The sequence below is a fragment of the Dreissena polymorpha genome, chromosome 3, assembly GCF_020536995.1.
Source record: "Dreissena polymorpha isolate Duluth1 chromosome 3, UMN_Dpol_1.0, whole genome shotgun sequence".
NCBI lineage: Eukaryota > Metazoa > Mollusca > Bivalvia > Myida > Dreissenidae > Dreissena > Dreissena polymorpha.
In genome coordinates, this window is record NC_068357.1 from 73056070 (window position 1) to 73079032 (window position 22963).

The 22963-nt window shown below is 35.9% G+C and overlaps 1 protein-coding gene across 2 annotated transcripts; it reads left to right on the forward strand.

The window, feature by feature from the left end:
• The first annotated feature begins 914 nt into the window (after positions 1-914).
• LOC127874748 (cilia- and flagella-associated protein 36-like) lies at positions 915-19806 on the forward strand. 2 transcript variants are annotated; one of them, XM_052419335.1, is made up of 9 exons: positions 936-1076; positions 3804-3890; positions 5060-5124; positions 5660-5770; positions 9611-9834; positions 11745-11895; positions 14987-15076; positions 15379-15624; positions 16343-19806. In XM_052419335.1, exons 4-9 carry the CDS (start codon positions 5684-5686, stop codon positions 16631-16633), a joined length of 1089 nt encoding a protein of 362 aa, XP_052275295.1. In that variant the 5' UTR covers positions 936-1076; positions 3804-3890; positions 5060-5124; positions 5660-5683; the 3' UTR covers positions 16634-19806. The 2 variants fall into 2 exon arrangements, with proteins under 2 accessions (XP_052275294.1, XP_052275295.1); XM_052419334.1 differs by lacking the exon at positions 3804-3890 and having other exon boundaries at positions 915-1076.
• Positions 19807-22963: the final 3157 nt, after the last annotated feature.

The following is a 22963-nucleotide window of genomic DNA, read 5'->3' on the forward strand; positions in this document are numbered from 1 at the left end:
TCTCCCTTCATAAATGGTCATCATTATACTTTTGGGGGTTTTGCATGACCAAGTAAGCCAAAATTGCATGAACTGACACTAAACTATGATACAAGGGCAAACTAATTGATGTGCATGAAAACTGTATATAAGTTGTGTTCTGGAGCTGTACATATGTGCATTGTGAAAACTATTGATTAAAGCTATCCGCAAGAAGACTTCTACTTAGAGGATTGATCTGAAGCGAACGGATTCAGCCCCCAGACAACAACAACAAATCAGGTTTTCTGTCCGAGGGTCCAGGCTTTGTATTTCTCAAGCCGCAGCTCTCTTCTTTTGTAAAAGAGGTGAATATGATCTCTGTCGTCACCAATGCCTTGTTTTTTTCCTTCAATTTCCCACACAAGCACTTCTTTGGTAGATGACAGCAGAGCCTCTTTGATGTTGTTGGTGATGGTGTCGATGGCATTTTCTATGATGTTCAGGGCTGCAAACTTGCTACACTAACTGTGTTTGATATGCCTCGCTATTTCTCGATCTTTCAGTTTCTCCAAGTATAATTTCCATCTGGTTGTTTACTTGCCTTTTGTGAGTATATCAGGTCGCTTTTCTTGACGGTGTGTGTGGTACAGCGTATATGCCAGTGTGAGGGCGTTTTTTTGTGAACTTGATAAGTCCCAATCCTCTATCGTTGGCCTCTGCTGTGCCAAATCTACTTACTGTTATTGACCTATGCTTCCGCTCCGAAATTGGCGGTCCAGTTGTCGTTGCCAAAGATGATATATTTTTTGCGATCATGACTATTCTATTTCTTAAATGCAAACAGCACTTGAAGTAAATGTAGTGTAGGTTCATTCGAGCAAAATGTTGACTTTGTTTTTATCCAAAGTTGTGATTAGTATGTTGTGACCTAAAAACGGAAATGATATTGTTCGGGGTTACTCGGAGCTTTTCGTTGTACACACACTTCCTGGATATTGGGGAAGCCAAAATGTCAGACAAAAAGACCGACTGGGTTTATGATGAACTGCTTTGCTTCTTGGGCAGTGCGTTTTTTCAGATACCAGTTAATGGATTTATTGACGTAAAGAGTGAAAGTAAGTCATAGAAATGTGTCTGTAAAAACTATGTGGATTTGTTTATATTACTCAGTAAAATCTAGTCTCCTGCATGAGTATTTCTTCTTGAATGATCTGAGCTTTATTAAGTTCATACGTTTAGCTCTGACAGAGTTCTTCTTGTTAACCAATTTTTTAATTGTCACAAAATTATGTCTCACGTATGTCTATAAAATCGAGTTCAATCAACCTAAAACACCGTAACAAACACAATACCTGTTTATTACCGCCATTAATTTGCGAGTGATTTGTGGCGAAACCAAAAAACTTTATACAAAAACCGTTATCAAAACAAAAGTCGAAGTTTTGAATTGACGATTCAATCTATCTAACGAATGTTCCGGATAATAATATAGTCAGTATATTATGACTGGTAGATTGGACATGAGATCTATCTCGCCAAGGATTCCAGAGACAGTTAATCGCATATTTTCCAATTAAAAATACTTGGCTTTATCCTTTGCAAAAACATACACATTTAAAAGATCCGTTGACGTTTTTGAAACTTTGGATAAATATCAATATTATGCGAGCATACCATATCATGTAAGTTGTTTTAATTTGCGCATTATGGATATATTTACGATCTATTTGTGTTTATTTATGCCAGAAAAATAGTTTATGTTGTTCAAGTATGAGGAGACTTTTACGATTTTGGGAAAAGTCTTCCAATTAGAAGACAGTTATATATAATTATGTGTTATTCTGTTGTATCTAAATTTTTGTATCTCAATGACTCTTCTTTTAGAATAAATTCCCCTAATGATTCAATGAAGTCTTCAAAATGTATGCATTGTAAGAGGTCCATAATTTTTGTACTGTCCTTTGAATCAAGATTTTCACTGTTCATGCTCAAGCTGTGTGTTAAGGTTTGCTTACACATGCTTTAGTCATTTCATGCACTTAAATCCAAACAATACACTCAAATACGCACAGGAAAGAATATTTATTTGTTCAAAATAATTAACCTTGATAAATTCAGCAATCAATGATAACTTGCAATATATTGACCCAATAAGTTATACTTTATATGAAAAGTATCTAAATTTGATTTGTCAATACCGTAGCGCCTGAATTTATGAAGGGTGATCAATTACACATGGTAACAATGGTTCCAGCTGATTCAAAAAGTTGTCTCCACTTAATTTCACCATTTGTAAATTTATTGTCATTTTTTGTGAATTATATTGGACACAATCCAGTTGTATATTAAGGGCGTTGTCAGTTGTATATTAAGGGCGTTGTCTCCATTGAATAGGATAAACCTAGTCAATGTGGGTTAAATCCTGTTCCTGGAAACATGTGAGTTTGGCTGTCAGATGTTCACCATACCAGACATGTGGGGTTTTCTCTGGGTACGACTTCCCCCTACAACACAAGACCACACAGAAATTCAGAATATTTTGTCCTATCTTTCTTGAGTCTAAAAAGTTTATTAGGTAGTTGTGCTGGGGTACACTCAGGGTATACACATAATGTTGCCTCAGTCGCGGAGGGACCTTGTTAACCTCGAAACATACACACACACAAACGCACACATCAATAGCATAACTGCATTCATACAATTAAACCTTAGGTTACAGTTATAAATGATACATGTAGGAACTACAGGTATTTCAATCCTGCTTTGGATGCAAGCATTTTGAAATTTTCAAAAATTTTACCCCTGCAAATAATCAGCTTTGGATTTTTGTTGCAAATGTTACCAAGAAGCTTACTTCAAATTTTTGAAAATATATTTGTTCTCGTACAATTTGTATTGTTTGCATAGTATTTCACTTAATTTTTTGCACAGCATTTAATAAATACCCAGAAACAAAAAAGATCGTGAAGAAAATTATTTGGCCTCTGAAAATGTCATTTGACACATTAAAAATCATACATCCCTCATTTGACACTCGGTTTTCGAAATCTATTGATATCCCTGAACTATACTTTTTAAAATACTTAAATTTTGACGCTTCAAATACTCTGCAACGATAATTCAGTCCTGTTTTATATCACTTTATAACAATGTTTATTGGCATGTAAGAAACAGGGCCATTTACTTTCATTTCATAACAATTGACTATTTAATATTGAAATGTGATAAATAAGGCCAACCTCCTTTAAGGTCAGCAAATGATAGATTTAACTTTCTATGTTTTTTCCAAAATTCTAAACCCACAATGTCCTGAAACTTTGAATTCTTTTAAAAACCATGAAATTCCATGCTGGTGAATATACATGATTTTACAGTTTTTAGTGACTAAAGGTAAATAAGAAATGTTGATGCAATTTACTTAATTTATTTTGTAGACAAAAAAACTATATTCAGATCCAACTGTATGAGGAAACTTGTGAAGATATTCCCATTCAAATTGAGTATTGTTACCGGTAAATTGGAATTTATCTATTGGCTTCAAAGCAATATTAGAATCCAACTGCTGACTTTGCGAATGGAAACTGATAAATAATTCAAAACTTGTTTGATTGCTAGTAGTGTAAAACCATTAATATTTGTCAACAAAAATTTAATGTTTATATGACAACTTTATTTGCTCTTGAATTTGTAAATCTTTTTTTAAAGAAATGCGTGGTGTGCAGTGGTACTCTATCATGCATTACAACCAAAATGCTACTGCAGGTACTATATCATGCATTATGGCCAAATGGCTACTGCATCACCATGATCAACTTATCAATTATTTAAGTTCTGTCCATCAGGCAAACACGGCATATCATTGTGGGAGAAAGGGTCCAAGTACAATGTGACAAACAGTGGAACTCCGTAGAAGGGATTGGATAATACATGTATGTTCAAAATGATTAAGCCGGTTGCCAATTATTTATCATTTAATATTTTATCTCTATATTGTTGCATAAATGTTAAAAACATCAATTGTGACTTGGCCAACTGAAAAAAATAGCTTTGAACATACAGAAATATTGCATATGTAGCTTAATTGACTAATGTCAAGTGTCAATTAAGTACACAGTATTTTACCTTAAAGCCACGTATTGGAGTGAAGTCAGAAAAAAATTCTAAACAAATGAATTGGATATATAATATTATTGTAATGTAGATATAAATGGCTCATCCTGTTTAAGGTTATATTTTTATGCCTCAAAGGAGAGCATAAATTGATCGCACTGTCTGTCTGTCCGTCTGTCCGTCTGTCTTTCCATCACACTTTTGCATTAAGGTTTCGAAAAATGCTCATAACTTCTATGTCGCTTCAGATGTAACCTTCATATTTGGTATGCATGTGTATATGGACAAGGCCTTTCAATACGCACACACATATTTTTACCCCCTTGACCTTGAACTAAGGTCCGCGTTTAGATTTCAAAATGTGCGTTTAGGTTTCGAAAAAAGCCTTTTTTTGGAGCATATGTCTTCCAATGGAGACAGCTCATGTTATCATAAAAACTCTAAATACTTTATTTAAATGCTATGAACACTGCATTTGTATGATGATATACACATGTACATGATATGGGCTGCACAGACTAATCAAGGACAATACTTTAAGCACATGCATTAAGCCACGTTTTTCCAGAGTATGGCTCGTAGAATGAACAATGCAGTTCTTTATATACTGATATGAATAATTGAATGTTTTATAGATCTCTTTTGTCATCCCTCACTTATACTTGATTGAAACTTTTCAAACTATTCAGTCTATTGATTGGCTTGAATTTACTTAAACCCTTAAATGAAATATACCAGTAATGAGTCAATATCAGTTATATAGCATAGTTTTGCAATTAATTTTCTTTGAAATAATGTCAACAAATGAAACAGAAATCCTTTTAGTTTATAAACTTTATTGCTGACATAAAGGTATTTCAATAATGTAACATTAGCAAAAGCAAAAGCTGTGTTATATATGGTGCCAGTAAATGCTTTACAATGCACATAGTCCTATGTAATTGTGTTCAATTTCTTAAATTGTGAAACCATTTTTTTCTGTTTACAGTTTTTGATCCCAGTGTCAGTGACCTACCAGAGTACAAGTCAGTCCACAATGAGTACACAGATGTGGTAAGTACAGAAACACATCTTGTTATTACCCCTTTTAGCGCTGGAACCGAATTTTAAAGGCCTTTGCAAACAGTTTGGATCAAGATCAGACGCCACAAAACGCGTTGTCTGATCAGGATCCAAACTGTTTGCTATTCTGATATTGGTCTTTGAAAAAAAGTGAAGAAAATTATAATTTTAGAAATTCAGCAGACACCAATTTAGCAGACGACAAATATCCCAGCATGCAAAGGGTTTAGCTAGAGCGAGCTTGTATACACTATTCTCCTATTAAATGTCTTTTACTTCAAACATAAACTATTATAAACATTGCATATGAAATAGTGTAAGTTTTATTAGATATTCAATTAGAAGATGTATATGAAGTCATCTTAGCAAAACAGAACAGAACAATACTTAATTACACCAATTTATCCATAGAGACAACATAGATAGAAACTATTTAAAGTAAACTTTGCTTTGTACTGTCATGAAGTAATGTAACTATTATTTACTAATGTATGCAAGGATTTTTGTTTGGCGTGGATGGATTCAGGTTCAGTCGTTACTGGATGCTTTCATGAAGGACACCAAGCTGAGACATGACCAAATCATGTCCGCTCTTAAAGACATGAACTCCAAGAAGGACCTCCGAGAAGTGTTTCAGGTACACATACTCAGTGAATGTTGAGCCTCGTACTGGGAACACTGGGCTAAATTCATGTGCGTAAAGTGTTGTCCCAGATTAGGATGTGCAAACACTTTCCACTTAAAGTTGATTTTCATTTAGAAGAGTCTTTCTTTAAATGAAAAATTCCATAAAAGAGAGAAGTGTCATCCCAGATTAGCCTGTGTGGTCTGCACTGGCTAATCTGGGACGACACTTTACGCACATGCATTTAGCCTAGTTTTCCAAGAACAAGGCTTATGTTATCATGCAACAACAATAAATCATTTAAAATTGTTGTACTTTATTTATAAGAATTTCACCTTGAAATGTCAACCATGAGTGTTTTAGTTATGCATGCATTTTTAACCAGGTTTTCCGAAGGAAAAAACTGGTTATTAGATTGGCGAATGCGGGCGGGCTGGCTGGCTGGCTGGCTGGCGGGCTGGCAATGGCGGAACAAGCTTGTCCGGGCCATAACTTTGTCGTTCATTGTGAGATTTTAAAATCATTTGGCACATTTGTTAACCATCATTAGACGGTGTGTCGCGCGAAAAAATTACGTCAATATCTCCAAGGTCAAGGTCACACTTTGAGTTCAAAGGTAAAAAATAGCCATAAATGAGCTTGTCTGGGCTATAACTATGTCATTCATTATGAGATTTTAAAATCATTTGGCACATTTGTTCACCATCATGGGACGGTGTGTTGCACGAAAGAATCACGTCAATATCTCCAATGTCAAGGTCGCCACGACTAAAATAGATTTATTTTAAAACAAACTTACAAAGGGGGTTAATTTTGTTTGTTCATTTCAAAAGTTCAGTTTGAGTTGTCTCCCTTTATCAGATTTTTTTTTCACAATGAAAACCTGGTTTTGTGACAATTTTGTCCCTTGTTCTTTTATAAAATGTGGGAAAAAAACAATTTTGTAGCTTTATGGTGCATAAATAATTCTTATTGTACAAAGAAAATACAATTTTTGTTTGCTATTAATAATTTTTGTTGATTTTGTACTGAATTCAACTCAGACTTTGTTTGTTAGATAAAGATTTTACATTTATAATTAATACAAAAAAATGTATGTACTTTAAAGATAAGAAATTTGTAAACAAGGAACATTTTCAAATGCTTAAATCATAATCATTTTATTTGTTATCCAGATTTTGTTACAGATTTCATGAGCATGAAGTATATGTTTAAAGTAGATGGCATGCATTATGAAACATTTTTGAATTGCATTTTAATGTGAAAGTCTGTTAGCTAAAAATTGAATTTATGAGCATTATTATTAATAACACTTTACCTCCACTCTTCAGTTAACAATCTGTAAATCAGTAATTGGTCTCCACAATTTCTTATCGATGAGGATCTTCCAACTACTCGTGATTTTTTTGAGCTATTTTGGCAATTAAGGATTATTTGAAAAATATGTGGCCAAGTATGTTTATTTTTAGCTCACCTGAGCACAACGTTCACATGGTGAGCTTTTGTGATTGCCTTTTGTCCGTCGTGCGTTGTACGTCGTGCAGCGTCAACATTTGCCTTGTGAACACTCAAGAGGCCACATTTATTGTCCTATCTTCATGAAACTTGGTCAGAACATTTGTCCCATTGATACCTTGAGTTTGAAACTGGGTCATGCTGGGTCAAAAACTAGGTCACTAGGTCAAAAAAAGAAAACCTTGTGAACACTGTAGAAGTCACATTTGATGCCCAATCTTCATGTAACTTTGTCAAAATGTTTGTCTAAATGATATGTTGGTTTAGTTCAAAAATGGTTCCGGTCCGTTAAAAAACATGGCCGCCAGGGGGCGGAGCAGTATTCCTTATATGGCTATAGAGAAACCTTGTGAACACTCTAGAAGTCACAATTTTTGCCCAATCATCATGAAACTTGGTCAAAACATTGGTTTCATTGATATCTCGGATGACTTCAAAAATGGTCCAGATCGGTGAAAAAACATGGCAGTTTTCCTAATATGGCTATAGTAAACCTTGTTTACACTCTAGAGGCCACATTTATTGTCCAATCTTCATGAAATTTGGTCAGAATATTGGTCTGTATGATATCTTGGATGAGTTCGAAAATGGTTACGTTTGCTTGAAAAACATGGCTGCCAAGGGGCGGGCATTTGTCCTTATATGGCTATATATGGCTATAGTAAAACCTTGTGAACACTCTATAGGCCACATTTATTGTCCAATCTTCGTGAAATTTGGTCAAAAGATTGATCTCAATTATATCTTGGATGAGTTTGGAAATGGTTACGTTTGCTTGAAAAGCATGGCTGCCAAGGGGCGGGGCATTTTACCGTATATGGCTATAGTAAAATCTTGTTAACACTCACATTTATTGTCCGATCTTTATGAAACTTGGTCAGAAGATTCATCCTAATAATATCTTGGACGAGTTCAAAAATGATGCCAGTTGGTTGAAAATTTATTTTCCGATCTTTAATGAAACTTGGTCCGACGATTTGTCCTAATGATATCTTGGGTGAGTTCGAAAATGGTTTCGGTTGCTTAAAAAACATGGCCACCAGGGGGCGGGGCATTTTTCCTTATATGGCTATATATCATGCTTTAGTAAAACCTTGTTAACTTTCTAGAGGCCACATTTATTGTCCGATCATCATGAAACTCGGTCAGATGATTTTTCCTAATGATATCTTGGATGAGTTCGAAAATGGTTCTGGTTGGTGGAAAAACATGGCCGCCAAGGGGGTGTGGCGTTTTTCCTTATATAGCTATAGTTAAACCTTGTTAACAGTCTAGAAGCCATATTTATTGTATTGATCATCATGAAACTTTGTCAGAAGATTTGTCCCAATGATATTTTGGACAAGTTCGAAAATGGTTCCAGTTGCTTGAAAAACATGGCCACCAGTGGGCGGGGCATTTTTCCTTATATGGACTTATGAATCTTCATGAAACTTTGTCAGTATATTTGTTTAAATGATATCTTGGATGTGTATGAAAATGGTTCTGGTCTGTTGAAAAACGTGGCTGCCAGGGTGTATACTAGTCACGAAAGTTGGTAAGAACATTTTGTTCTTATGACATCTTGGGCTGCACAGAACAGGTCAGTTCCTTTGAATCTCAGGTGAGCGACTTTGGGCCTTTCAGGCCCTCTTGTTTTTTATTAAGTCTAGTAATTCTACACAATTCAACACAAATGATCTATCTGTATGTAGTAATAATAACAAAAATTTGGGAGTAATTTACTCAAAAAATTTGCAGTTGTACTGGTATATGCTCTTCCACATTGCAGTTGTACCGGTATATGCTCTTCCACATTGCAGTTGTACTGGTATATGCTCTTCCACATTGCAGTCATGGAAGTATCAAAACTAAGCTGCTTAAGACTTCACATATTTAACTTTTCCAAATTTTCAATCAAGTGGTGCAAGTCCTGATGATAATTATATTTAAAATTTACATATATAAAACACCTTATATTCCTTACAAGAGAAATATTTAATTTAAAAATTTAAATGCACATGTTTATGTTTCCCATTTCACCAAATATTTAAAATTGTTTAAGCAAAACTTACAAAATCAGAGTTAAAGAAGTTTAAACGTTTAGGCTCAAACTAGGCTTTTATTAATGCATATGCGTAGTGTCATCCCAGATCAGCCTGTGCAGTCAGCTTATGCTAATCAGGAATGACACTTTCCGCTGTAATTGTATTTTTTGTTTAATAGAAGTCTCTTGGTAGCAAAAATCCAGTTCATTGAAAGCGTCATCCCGGATAAGCCTGTGTAGACACTCCACACACATGCATTAAGCCCAGTTTTTCCTGACCATGGCTCAGCTAATGAAAGTCTCCTATTCAGGGGCTGTTTGAGCTGGTATTGGCCATAGAGGACTATGAGGTGTTTGTGACGATGATGACACAGAAGAACATCGAACTGCAGCAGCAGGCGTTGATGATGATACTGAAGCAGCAGGGGGCTCTGCCAGAGAGTCTTGTGGAGGGGTCAGCCACCACCCCGCCCCCTGCTCCCAGGCCCAACCACCCCCAGGACAGCGAAGAGGAGATCATGAGGAGGGTGCTTGAGTATGTAGCCATGAGCCTGTAGTGTTAGTGAATTTACTTAAGTCTTGTTTAAATGAACCTGACTGATTCTAATTCCTATCAAAATCACATACTACATCAACTTAAATGATTAAAAGGAAACTACCATTGGTATATAAAAGGCATCAGCGTTGTTATCCCCTACAGATTTTTTCAGAAGACTCGGATTGGAACTATTTGGGCCATATTCTGGGAAAACTGGGCCTATGCATTAAGTGTCATTCCAGATAAGGCTAATCAGGGACTACACTTTTTGCTTTATGGACTTAATGGAAGTCTGTACTAAAGGAAAATCCAGTTTAAAATTTAGAATGTAAGTTTCAGCCCTGATAAGTTTTTGTGGACTGCTCAGGGTTATCTTGTATGACACTTTACGCTCATGCATAAGCTCCAGTTTTCTCAGGAAAAGTCTCAAATAGTTCCAATCCAGATCTTCACAAGTTTTGGAAAACAAAAAAAATCTGTAGGGTCAAACAAGGCTGATGCCTCTTATGTACAAGTGGTAGTTTCCTTTGAATAATTAAAATTTATGTTATATGTGATTTTGATAGGAATTAAAATCAGTCAGCTTGATTTGTACCCCGCAGATGAGTAAATTTTTCCATAATCAACTTCATCCCTGTATAAGTCTAGTAATCAATTGCTCAACTGAGTGGTAAGTGGTATAGCCCTTGGGTGTCTGGCTTCATGAGTCGTTCACTGTCCGCCGTTAGTCTTCAAGAATTTGCTTTAAACAACAGGGCCTAAACTGCTAGGCAGATTTACACAAAACTTAATAGGAAAGATCCTTGGATGAACCTCTTTCTAAGTTGGTCAAAATGTTCTTGTCAGCTGCATATAATGATTACTAGGCTAAAACAAGAGATGTGTTTGTCAGAAAAACAATGGATCCTTTTGTGCCGCTTTGAAGCCATATATTTGACCTCGAAGGATGACCTTTACCTTGATCTTTCACAAATCAAAATGTGCAGCTCCATGAGATACACATGCATTCCAAATATCAAGTTGCTATCTTCAATATTGCAAAAGTTATGACCAAGGTTAAAGTTTTGGGACATACTTACAATGAATGAATGAATGAATGAGTGACTGACTTACAGACAGACAGGCCAAAAACAATATACCCCTGATCATTCAATCCAGGGGCATAAAAAGATTTCCAGATCATGCCCCTTTAGACAGAAATGGCGACATACAGGGGTAACCTGGTTTGTACATAAATCAATAGAAAATACTTAAAATGAGCCTTGCTCTGTGAAAATGGGGTTTAATGCATGTACATAAAGCGTTGTCCCAGGTAAGCATGTGCAGTCTGACAACATTTTCCACTTTTTATTGTATTTTTTGTTTAAAGGAAGACCCTTTTTGACGGAAATCCAGTTATGGGGGAAGGTGTTGTCTATAGCCTGTGTGGGCTGCACATGTTAATCTGAGACGACACTTTACGCACATGCATTAAGCCCCCTTTTCACAGAGCCAGGCTCAAATGTCTTCTTCTCTGGCTTGACAAGGCTCAGAGGTTTAATATGAAGGGTCTGATAGAGATTGTATACAAACATTGACACCCGGCGGTCAAAACTGGCCATGCCCAGGTTGTTGAATGTTGTGTATGGAAATGTTTTCTGATAATGCATGGGTCAGAGGTCGATTGAAGATATGATACATAAAGACATTCATCTTTGTTTAGTTATCATTATTTTATTTAATCAACGTCAGAAAGTTTGCATTTACCTATTTTATTGTTACATGTGAGGATGAGCATTTGAGTCATACCTGGGTTTGTGGTAAAAAAATATTGCAATTATACAACAAAGAATAAGTGAATACAGCCCAGGTCACCAATGTTCTCTCTAAATGAATAATGTCTCTCAATGAATTAATGAATTTTACAGGGAGTCGAAGCGTGAGTACGAAGAGGAACAGAAAAAGTTCAAATCAGCGGTGAAGGACAAGGCGGAGATGGAGAGAGCAGTGGAGCTGTCGAAACAGGAGTTCCTAACCCTGGACGCCAACAGACAGACCGAGAAACACAAACTGAATCAGGTATGGGGTAGGCATTGATCTGTCACTTTGTAACAAAGATGAGAGAAACACAAAGTGAATCAGGTATGGGGTAGGCATTGTTATGGCCCTTTGCAACAAAGATGAGAGAAACACAAACTGAATCAGGTATTGGGTAGGCATTGTTATTTCCCTTTTCAACAAATATGAGAGAAACACAAACTTAATCAGGTATGGGGTATACATTGATCTGTCCCTTAGCAACAAAGGCGAGAGAAACACGAACTGAATCAGGTATGGGATAGGCATTGTTATGTCCCTTTGCAATAAAGATGAGAGAAACACAAACTGAATAAGGTATGGGATAGGCATTGTTATTTCCCTTAGCAACAAAGACGAGAGAAACACAAACTGAATCAGGTATGGGGTAGGCATTGTTATGTCCCTTTGCAATAAAGATGAGAGAAACACAATCTGAATCAGGTATGGGGTAGGCATTGTTATGTCCCTTTGCAATTAAGATTAGAGAAACACAAACTGAATCAGGTATGGGATAGGCATTGTTATGTCCCTTACCAACAAAGATGAGAGAAACACAAACTGAATCAGGTATGGGGTAGGCATTGTTATGGCCCTTTGCAATAAAGATGAGAGAAACACAAACTGAATCAGGTATGGGATAGGCATTGGTATGTCCCTTAGCAACAAAGACGAGACAAACACAAACTGAATCAGGTATGGGATAGGCATTGTTATGTCCCTAAGCAACAAAGACAAGAGAAACACAAACTTAATCAGGTATGGGGTATGCATTGTTATGTCATTTGGAAAAAGAAGCGGAGGTTATTATGGATTCACCATTTAATTTGGTCCGTCTGTATGTCTGTTGACACAAATCTGTCTGACAAAGTGCTCATACACTTTTAAATGTACAACATTCAAATTTGCATGCATTATCCTTTGTGATACAGTAAAAAACCAATTGCTCAAACTCATGGGGACTGACAAGAAAAGTTCGAGCCATTTAAAATTCAAGCCAAACAATTTCTAATATTATGTGTTTTATGTACAATAGTCTACATGCGCACCCATAGCTTATTTGAACTGTAACTTTGTTGTTCATTTTGCAATTTTAAAAGAAGTTACCACAAATATTCACCATCAATTTCAAAAGCTGATGTGCCGCTTGTATTGATTGTCTCACTATGTCAGTGGTTAAGGTCACACTTAGAGGTCAAATGTAAATTTTCAACATGTTTGGCTTGTCACTACTGTACTTTTGTCATTTATTATGCAAATTTTAGCATGCCCAATCTTCATGTAACTTTGTCAAAATGTTTGTCATAATGATATGTTGGTTAAGTTCAAAAGTGGTTCCGGTCCGTTGAAAAATATGGCCGCCAGTGGGCGGGGCAGTTTTCCTTATTTGGCTATAGAGAAACCTTGTAAACACTCTGGAAGTCACAATTTTTGCCCAATCATCATGAAAGTTAATCAAAACATTGGTTTTATTGATATGTCGGATGAGTTCGAAAATGGTCCAGATCGGTGAAAAAACATGGCCGTCAGTGGGCGGGGCATTTTTCTCTATATGTATATAGTGAAAACATGTGAACACTCTAGAAGTCACATTTTTGGCCTAATGTTCATGAAATTTGGTCTGAACATTTGTTTCCTTGATAGGAGTTGGAAAATGGTTCCGGTCAATCTCAGATGAGTTTGCAAATGGTCCCGATGGGTCAATAAACATGGCTGCCAGGGGGGTGGGGCAGTTTTCCTAATGTGACTATATAGAGAGAAACCTTGTGATCGAACACTATAGAAGTCACATTTTTTGCCTAATCATCGTGAAACTTAGTCAATACATTGGTTTTATTGATTTCTTGGACAAGTTGGAAAATGGCTCAGATCGGTGAAACACACTTTTTAGCTCACCTGATTGCTCAGGTGAGGTTTTAGGATTGATCTTTGTCCGCTGTCCGTCCGTCCACATTTGGTTTGGTTAGCATTCACAATTCTCAAGCATACTTTATCAAAGTTGCTGAAAGATCTCAGTCAAGTTTGATGATGAGCAAAATCACATAATTAATGCCATAAATATTGCCCTAAGATTGTCCAAATTTTCATTATATTATACAAAATCTTTGTAAGCAAAGTTTGATGTTTGGTAAGGGGGGGTCAACTCAAAATATAAGTCACCTTTTCAAATCTTACAAAAACAAAAACACTCCCTACGCCAGAGTTTTGGTTCAATGATGATGAAACTTGACCAAGATGTTTGTCTGGTCAATATCTAGGTCAAGTTTGACATTAGGTAAAGATTGAATGAACCGACTCCTCTCAGGTGAGCGAACTAGGGCCATCTTGGCCCTCTTTTTATATAACTTACCACAAACATGAGATCTGGATGTGTCACTATCAACATTCATCTCCCCACCTCAAAGGTCAAGGACATATTTTAAGGTAAAAGGTTAAATTTGGCCGTAAAAGACTGTAATTTCATAATTCATGATGCAATTTAAATGAATTGAACACAAATGTTCGCTATGTGGGGAAGGTTTGACGGCCCTTGGGCAAAGGTCAAGGTCACACAAAAAGCCATATGTCAAACAGATGTATAGTGCTGTTTGTTAAGTAGTAACAAACATTATGGGCTCATCATGTTGCGGACAGGCATTTGACTAGTCCATTTCCACGAGTTTGTTTGATATATTTTGCTTCAATCCATTTTCTTTTGATTACTTGTTTACCAAGGCATGTGATAAGTTATTCTAAACCTCCCTAAATAAACTTGTGTGTATTAAACACTTACCGAGTATTTTCTATATCCTCTCACATTTTAGCCTCATTCTTGGCAAACTGGGCTTAATGCACATGCATAAAGTGTCGTGCCAGATTAACCTGTGCAGTCTCCACTGGCTAATCACAGACAACACTTCACCTGCACTGGATTTTTGTTTAGAAGCCTCCTTCAAACAAACAAAAAATAACATGTAAGTGGAATGTTTTGACCCTGATTAGTCTGTGCAGTCTGCACAGGCTTATCTGTGACAATACCTTACGCACATGCATTTAGCTCAGTTTTCCCATAACACAGCTCATTAATGTAATTGTTGCCTTGTTTCTTGCCAAGGCGATGGCTGGACTGACAATAGGAGCTGGACAGGCCCCTCTGATCCCTGTACCAGCCCCTGCTAAACCACTGGCACAGAAGAAGGAACAGGTGAGATGATAGAAGAATCAGTGTGTTATCAACCAAGTTATTGAGATTTAAATTGATGTTTATCATAGAAGAATCAGTGTGTTATCAACCAAGTTATTGAGATTTAAATTGATGTTAACTTTGTAAAACAAGCCAGTGTAAATCTGTATATTTTGGCTTACATTTTCAGTTACAGTTGTAAAAGGTTATCTTTGTAAATTGAGCAAGAGAGTACTTTTTTATTCTTTTAAGTTTTATCGTTATTTATAAATGTTGTCAAAGATAAGCTATTCACTCCTCATGTTCCCTCCCTCTCTGACTAGCCTGTGATAGGAACGCCAGGAATCAGTCAACCAAAAATTGAGGTGACGTCTCCGATTGGAACCACAAAAGGGGCCACTGGTTCCCAGCAGGGGGCTGGGCTCTCCCAGACAGTGCTGGGCCCAGGCCTGTTGCCGATGACGAACGTTCCATCCAAGGTTAGCAGCAGTGAGGCTGCAGCTAACTGGCTCAAGCAAGCCCATACGGAGACCACGTCAGTCGGCCCTGGAGCTGTGGAGAAGGCAGCGGTACGGATAGGGGCTGCTTTTTAACCCTTTACCACTCAGATACGCACTATGATGCTTTTGTAGTCCTTAAGAAAGTCTACTTAACTTAAAGGCTTTCTTTATTGATTCATCTTTTCAAGGCTTCATTTCCAATTTAAAGATACTGATGAGAAGCAAACACCATAAAACCTGAACAGACTGCGAGTTAACGTACATGCTGGCTGTTCTGGTTTTGTGCAGGTTGCAAAAAGCCATATTCACTTTGCCTCTGAACAGGAAAGAGTTAATGCAAAATTTACATTTTTTGAATAAGGATTGAGCATTTAAAGTTACTATTAGGATTCAGACTATTATTCTCATTTTCAGTCAATTTATTTGAAGAAAGGCAAAAAGTGTTTTAAAAAGACAAAGAATAATGTTAACAAGATTGCTGCATATAAAGCACATTGTCAAGGATAACATTTATATTTTCCAATCATCTAAAACCATACGCACTTTAATATGAAAAGGATGTAATTGTTTCTATAAAAGATCCATTTATGACATAATTGTTGTTTACAATTCAAACAATGCTTTTGGTATGTTTTGTTAAACGAGTCTAAATAGCAATTATATACTACATTAACTTTTATCAATTAACTTTACACAAATTAAAAATAATATTGCTGACGTTATAAAAGTATATTATTCAGAAAGTTTGTATCTTTGCTGAATAAATAAAAGAAATGGTTCTCCATAGGCTGCTATGGCCGGAATGAGTGCAGATGAAATCAAGAAACGGCAGGAATACCTCCGACAGCAGCGAGATAAACTCGTTGCGATGAAAAAGAAAGAACGCGAGAAGCAGCTTCTCACTGCTGAACAGAGTGATCCAGGTCGACCAGCATCAGCCCGCGCAGCCAGACAGACATTGCAAGGAGCCAAAACGGAGGAGAAAAAGCCAGAACTGTCAGAAGAGGAAAGAAAAAAGACAGAAATGAGGCGACAGATTGCAAATAAACTTAAAGCAGAATTGATGGGCGGAAATTGATCGTGATAGATACTGGTATAGTTAGTTTCTTTTACCGTCTAAGTTGGTCTCAAGGACTCTATACAAGTCGGGTTCTGAGAAAAATTGGCATAATGCATGTGCGTAAAGTTTCGTCCCAGATTAGCCTGTGCAGTCGGCACAGGCTAATCAGGATCGACACTTTCCGCTGTTATGGTATTTTTAGTTTCAAGGAAGTCCCTCCTTACCGAAAATCTTGTTTAGGTGGAAAGTGTTGTCCCTGATTAGCCTGTGCGGACTGCACAGGCTAATCTGGGACGACACTGTACGCACATGAATTAAGCCCAGTTTTCTCAGAACATGACTCGATATGATCGGATCTTTGGTTCATGGTTGTGGTCTCTTGATATTGCTTAAAGCTCATCTGAGTTCAGTTCTCAAGAGAGATCTGGCACAGACAGGGACCGACTGTCTTGCATACATTTTCTTTAACAATATGATGTCAATGATATAAGCTCAGTATATAAGTAGTATATAATCAATGATAATACATGTGTACTAGTATTTAAAGCTGAATGTGAATTTTTAATAAATTGCCTTTATTATATGTCTTAATCATGATAAATATATAATGATGAACCTATTCATCTTCAATGTCATGTGTCTCACTATCAACCAAAAAACCTTTTAGTTGGAAAATATCAGCATTCAGCCCACTTTTATTATGGTAAAAAAATATGGCTGTTCATACGAACTTCATGCCTTACGAGTCTTATATTTTGCAAAATTAAAAATACCTATATGATATTTAATTGTGATTATCGTTGTGCTGCGTTTGAGAATGTTATTTGCCTTTTTTGTTGGACTCCTATGTTGTGGTTAAAAGTCATGGACATATTGTGTCTTATTCTTTGTACTAAGCATTTATGTTGTTGAAGAACTAACATTGAAGGAACTGAATATTTCATAATTTCCCAACAAAAATGTGCTCATTTAAGTGGACATTTAAACTAAATACTTGGTTTTCTATTTATCATTTATCTTCAAAACTGTATAAAGCAAAACTTCACATTGGTTGTGATTTTTAATTAAGTATACCCTTAATTATACAATGTATTACGAATTGAACACATTTTATGTTAAGTTGTGATTAGATTGTTTTGTGATTTAAAAAAAACACACAATCAATTTGACATTGTATGCATTATATATGTTAAGTATTTTCTGCATTAAGTTGGAGCGTACACAAATGATACACAAAAAATGAGTTAAAATTAATCACATTTATGTTACCAGATGCATAAAATCATAAGAGAAAATGACAGTTATTTGTGAATATAAACAAATGGTGCTACAATTGCAATTTTCTTAAGTTTCATTTTAGTTTTTCTCTTGTCTAAAAATAAGTACTCATATAGTAGCCATTTGATATTAACCATTATGCAATAGTTCTTTAGACCTTACTAATAGCTTATTTCAAAATACATGTTTTATGCAGTATAAGCGCAAATATTTGCCAGATCTCCAAGAAAATGTGGTTTATAAAAAAAGTACAAGACTATATGTTGTTAAAATGGAAACATTAAATGAAATTGTTTTCATAGCAACCATTTACTTTTACAAGCTACATGCAAGATATCAGGTATCTTATTTGTAGTTCATATTTACTGCTCTGTTCCAATGTCCTATGCTTCTCAAACACCTGTTTGCTCAAGATAATTAGAAATGAGATTTTTAATGTGGCGCTCTAGAGTGCAATGACTTTGTATTTCCTTAACAGTCTTTTATACGAGTGTCTTTAGTAAAATTAGCAAACAGATAAATTATAAAGAACAGTCTACAGTGTAACTAGTTTGACACATATTTATATTCGAAATTCATCGAAAAGATGGTTGATGCAAATCATATGTGTCTTGTTCTGAGAAAACTGGGCTTAATTCATGCGCGTAAAGTTTCTTCCCAGATTAGCCTGTGCAGTCCGCACAGGCTAATCAGGGACGACACTTTCCGCTTTAATGGTATTTTTAGTTTCAAGGAAGTCCCTCCTTACCAAAAATAAAGTTTAAGCGGAAAGTGTCGTCCCTGATTAGCCTGTGCGGTCTGCACAGGCTTATCTGGGACGACACTTTACGCACATGAATTAAGCCCAGTTTTCTCAGAACAAGATGTATATGAGTTGCCTTATGCAAAAATGGGTCTGATGCCATTTGCGGCCCGTGTAGCTCCAAATCAGCTTCCATAGTGTGCTTTGCTTGCTGCATATGGTCCTATTTCGCATTAAGTGGGTCAAATAATATTTGTTTATTTACTGATTTTTTCTTTCTTTTATCATTTATTTATGTTGTGCATAATGTTAGGTGTTACATTTCAGTAGTTGTGAATTGTGTATGGGTTGGAGACACATTATTTTGTGATGTTTTCATGTTATTGTTCTTTTCTTTGTGATATCATTTTTGTATCAGATTTGTATGTACTGCTATGAATTAAACTAGAATTTGTATGTGATTCCTATTAAGTGTACAAAAAATCTGAATGAATGCATAATCAGACGAGTATAATTCAATTTTGACTTCAGACATCGAATTTATCTATATTGCTAATAAATACATTATAAAGTCAATTTAATAAGTAAGATAAAGGAGCATCAAAGATAATGCCAATTATTAGCAATAACTATATAGTTTTTGTAATTTTTAATATTTTTTTTCCAAAGTGAAAATCATTGGTATCAATTTATATTTCCTCAATGCCCCCTCCCCCATGTGTCTCTTCTCCGTACAAAGTGTTGGTCTAAATGTCTCATACATTTTTACGTCTCTTTTGGCATGACCAACGGAAGGTCACTGTTCTAAAAAATAAACAATAGTTGGAATACATATGAGGATCGCATGCTCCACGGGTTGAAACAGAACTTGTGTAGGTAATGGTCAGGAAATCCTTCATACAGAAAGAAATGTAGCAATGAAGAAGTGGCATTTTTTTTATGGCATCTTTGTATGAAAATCACTATGATTATTCATACTTTGTATTGTAACACCAAGTTTAAAGGAACAATTCTTACAAACGAATTAATAATGTAAGTTTGTTAGGCTTTTTATAATTGTGAGAAATTGACCCCATGTTGTTTTGTCACTGTGTGTACACAGGTGTGTTGTCACCAAAGTTATGTTTGTTGATCATGTGTATGTATTCAGGTCAATAAAAAGAAAACTGACTTTTTATTGATGTTTTAAATATAACTTTGGCTTTGGCATGCATCATTTCTATTTCATCATAGGCATGATAGCGAAAAATATGAGCCTTGCGCTGTGAAAAGGGGTTTTAATGCATGTGCATAAAGTGTCGTCCCCAATTGTGCAGTCCGCACAGGCTAATCACAAACTTTCTTCTTTTAGAATATTTTTTGGTTAAAGAAAGTCTCTTTTAAGCAAAATTACAGTTTTGTAGGAAAATGTAGTTCCTGGTTAGCCTGTTCAGACTGCACTGGCTAATCTGGGACAACACTAAAGCTATTGCCTTAATACAGGGCCACACATAAAACCCAAAATTAGACATGAAATGATTACCCGGTTAAGACGGGGGCCACATGAAATGATTACCCGGTTAAGACGGGGAGACATGAAATGATTACCCGGTTAAGACGGGGAGACATGAAATGATTACCCGGTTAAGACGGGGAGACATGAAATGATTACCCGGTTAAGACGGGGGCCACGGGATAATCCAAGCAAAGCAAAAACTTATCAGGTTGAAATATTGTACATTGCAGACTGCTTACATCTTTATAATGATTGTTAATGAAAAAGAAAATATGGTATTTTGGGAAATCATTATACATCATAATGACCCCCGAGTTGCAGATTACTGCCATATTTACAAATCAATACAGAGAGATAAACAAAATAACAATGCTTAAGTAAAACTAAAACAATATAACCTAACACTGGACTGGATTTATGTAAGCGAAAGCTGTAATTATGAATAATGGTTTTCTGGTACTTTAAACATTATTATGTACTGCATTAATGTACCGAAAAGCTGTAATTATGAATAATAAACTGCTGGTACTTTAATCATTATTATGTACTGCATTAATGTACGCATAAGCTGTGATTATGAACTAGTGACCTGAAAGTCAATAGAGGTCATCTGCCAGTCATGATCAATGTACCTATTAAGTTTCATGATCCTAGGCCTAATTATTCTTGAGTTATCATCAGGAAACCATTTTACTGTTTCGAGTCACTGTGACCTTGACCTTTGACCTAGTGACCTGAAAATTAATAGGGGTCATCTGCCAGTCATGATCAATGTACCTATGAAGTTTCATGATCCTAGGCGTAAGCATTCTTGAGTTATCATCCGGAAACCATTTTACTATTTCGGGTCACTGTGACCTTGACCTTTGACCTAGTGACCTGAAAATCAATAGGGGTCATCTGCCAGTCATGATCAATGTACCTATGAAGTTTCATGATCCTAGGCGTAAGCGTTCTTGAGTTATCATCCGGAAACCATTTTCTATTTCAAGTCACTGTGACCTTGACCTTTGACCTAGTGACCTGAAAATCAATAGGGGTCATCTGCGAGTCATGATCAATGTACCTATGAAGTTTCATAATCCTAGGCGTAAGTGTTCTTGAGTTATCATCTGAAAACCATTTTACTACTTCGAGTCACTGTGACCTTGACCTTTGACCTAGTGACCTCAAAATCAATAGGGGTCATCTACAAGTCATGATCAATGTATCTATGAAGTTTCATGATCCTAGGCCTAAGCATTCTTGAGTTATCATCCGAAAACCATCTGGTGGACGGATGGACGGACCGACATGTGCAAAACAATATACCTCCTCTTCTTCCAAGGGGGGCATAATAATGGACTGCTCGTACTTTAAACATTATTATGTACTGCATAAATGTACGCCAAAGCTGTAATTATTAATAATGGACTGCTGGTACTTAAAACATTATAATGTACTGCATAAATGTACACGAAAGCTGTAATTATGAATAATGGACTGCTGGTACTCTAAACATTATTATGTTCTGCATAAATGGACACAAAAGCTGTAATTATGAATAATGGACTGCTGGTACTTTAAACATTATTATGTACTGCATTAATGGACACAAAAGCTGTAATTATGAATGATGGACTGCTGGTACTTATTACATTATAATGTACTGCATTAATGGACACAAAAGCTGTAATTATGAATAATGGACTGCCGGTACTTTAAACATTATTATGTACTGCATTAATGTACATGAAAGCTGTAATTATGAATAATGGACTGCTGGTACTCTAAACATTATTATGTTCTGCATTAATGGACACAAAAGCTGTAATTATGAATAATGGACTGCTGGTACTTTAAACATTATTATGTACTGCATTAATGGACACAAAAGCTGTAATTATGAATAATGGACTGCTGGTACTTTAAACATTATTATGTACTGCATTAATGTACACAAAAGCTGTAATTATGAATAATGGACTGCTGGTACTTTAAACATTATTATGTACTGCATTAATGTACATGAAAGCTGTAATTATGAATAATGGACTGCTGGTACTCTAACATTATTATGTTCTGCATTAATGTACATGAAAGCTGTAATTATGAATAATGGACTGCTGGTACTAAACATTATTATGTACTGCATTAATGTACACAAAAGCTGTAATTATTAATAATGGACTGCTGGTACTTTAAACATTATTATGTACTTCAGAGTATTACAGCTAAAGATAGGTTAATTAATCAAACTTGAACATAAATAAAGGATATTACTAAAGCGTATCATGGTATGCAGAGGAGTTGGTGACCTCCAGTCAGTCAAAGCTGTTGAAAAGATGTGTAGCTATCAGTACTGTAATAACTCTAAGTTTTGTAAACTGTAAGTTTTCGGACAGACTCTTTTTTAAGCAAAAATAATTCTTTTTCGTGACTCTTAATTTTCGGACATACAGGTTTTCGTCCATTATTAATGTCTCTTAATTTTCGGACAGCACATTTTACCACGCTATTATACAGACTTCCGCCCTCTTTTCGCTTATCTTGAGACACTTCGATCATAGATTTTTACAACTGGATTAAGGTAAAAAAAAACTAGCAGATACATGCCTGAGGGCAATGGACCATTACATTAGCGTAATTGGTAAAACAAGAGCTGTTAGAGGACAGCGCGCTCGACTATTCGAGTGCTTGACAGTATAACGTAAGCCATCATGGAGAGGGGGGGGGGGGTATAATGTGGGTGTGTGATCATTTAATAGATGACATTTCAAAAATAAGAAAACAAAAAAAAATTTTTTTTGGGGGGGGGGTTGGGGGGAGAGGGGGTATAATGTGGGTGTGTGAT

Excerpts from the sequence above, each read along its gene's own strand:
- LOC127874748 (XM_052419334.1), top strand. The coding sequence starts at position 971 with ATGTCAGACAAAAAGACCGACTGGGTTTATGATGAACTGCTTTGCTTC. Across the intron at positions 5,125-5,659 it reads ACAATGAGTACACAGATGTG|GTTCAGTCGTTACTGGATGC; the intron begins GTAAGTACAGAA and ends GGATGGATTCAG. Across the intron at positions 15,625-16,342 it reads GAGCTGTGGAGAAGGCAGCG|GCTGCTATGGCCGGAATGAG; the intron begins GTACGGATAGGG and ends GGTTCTCCATAG.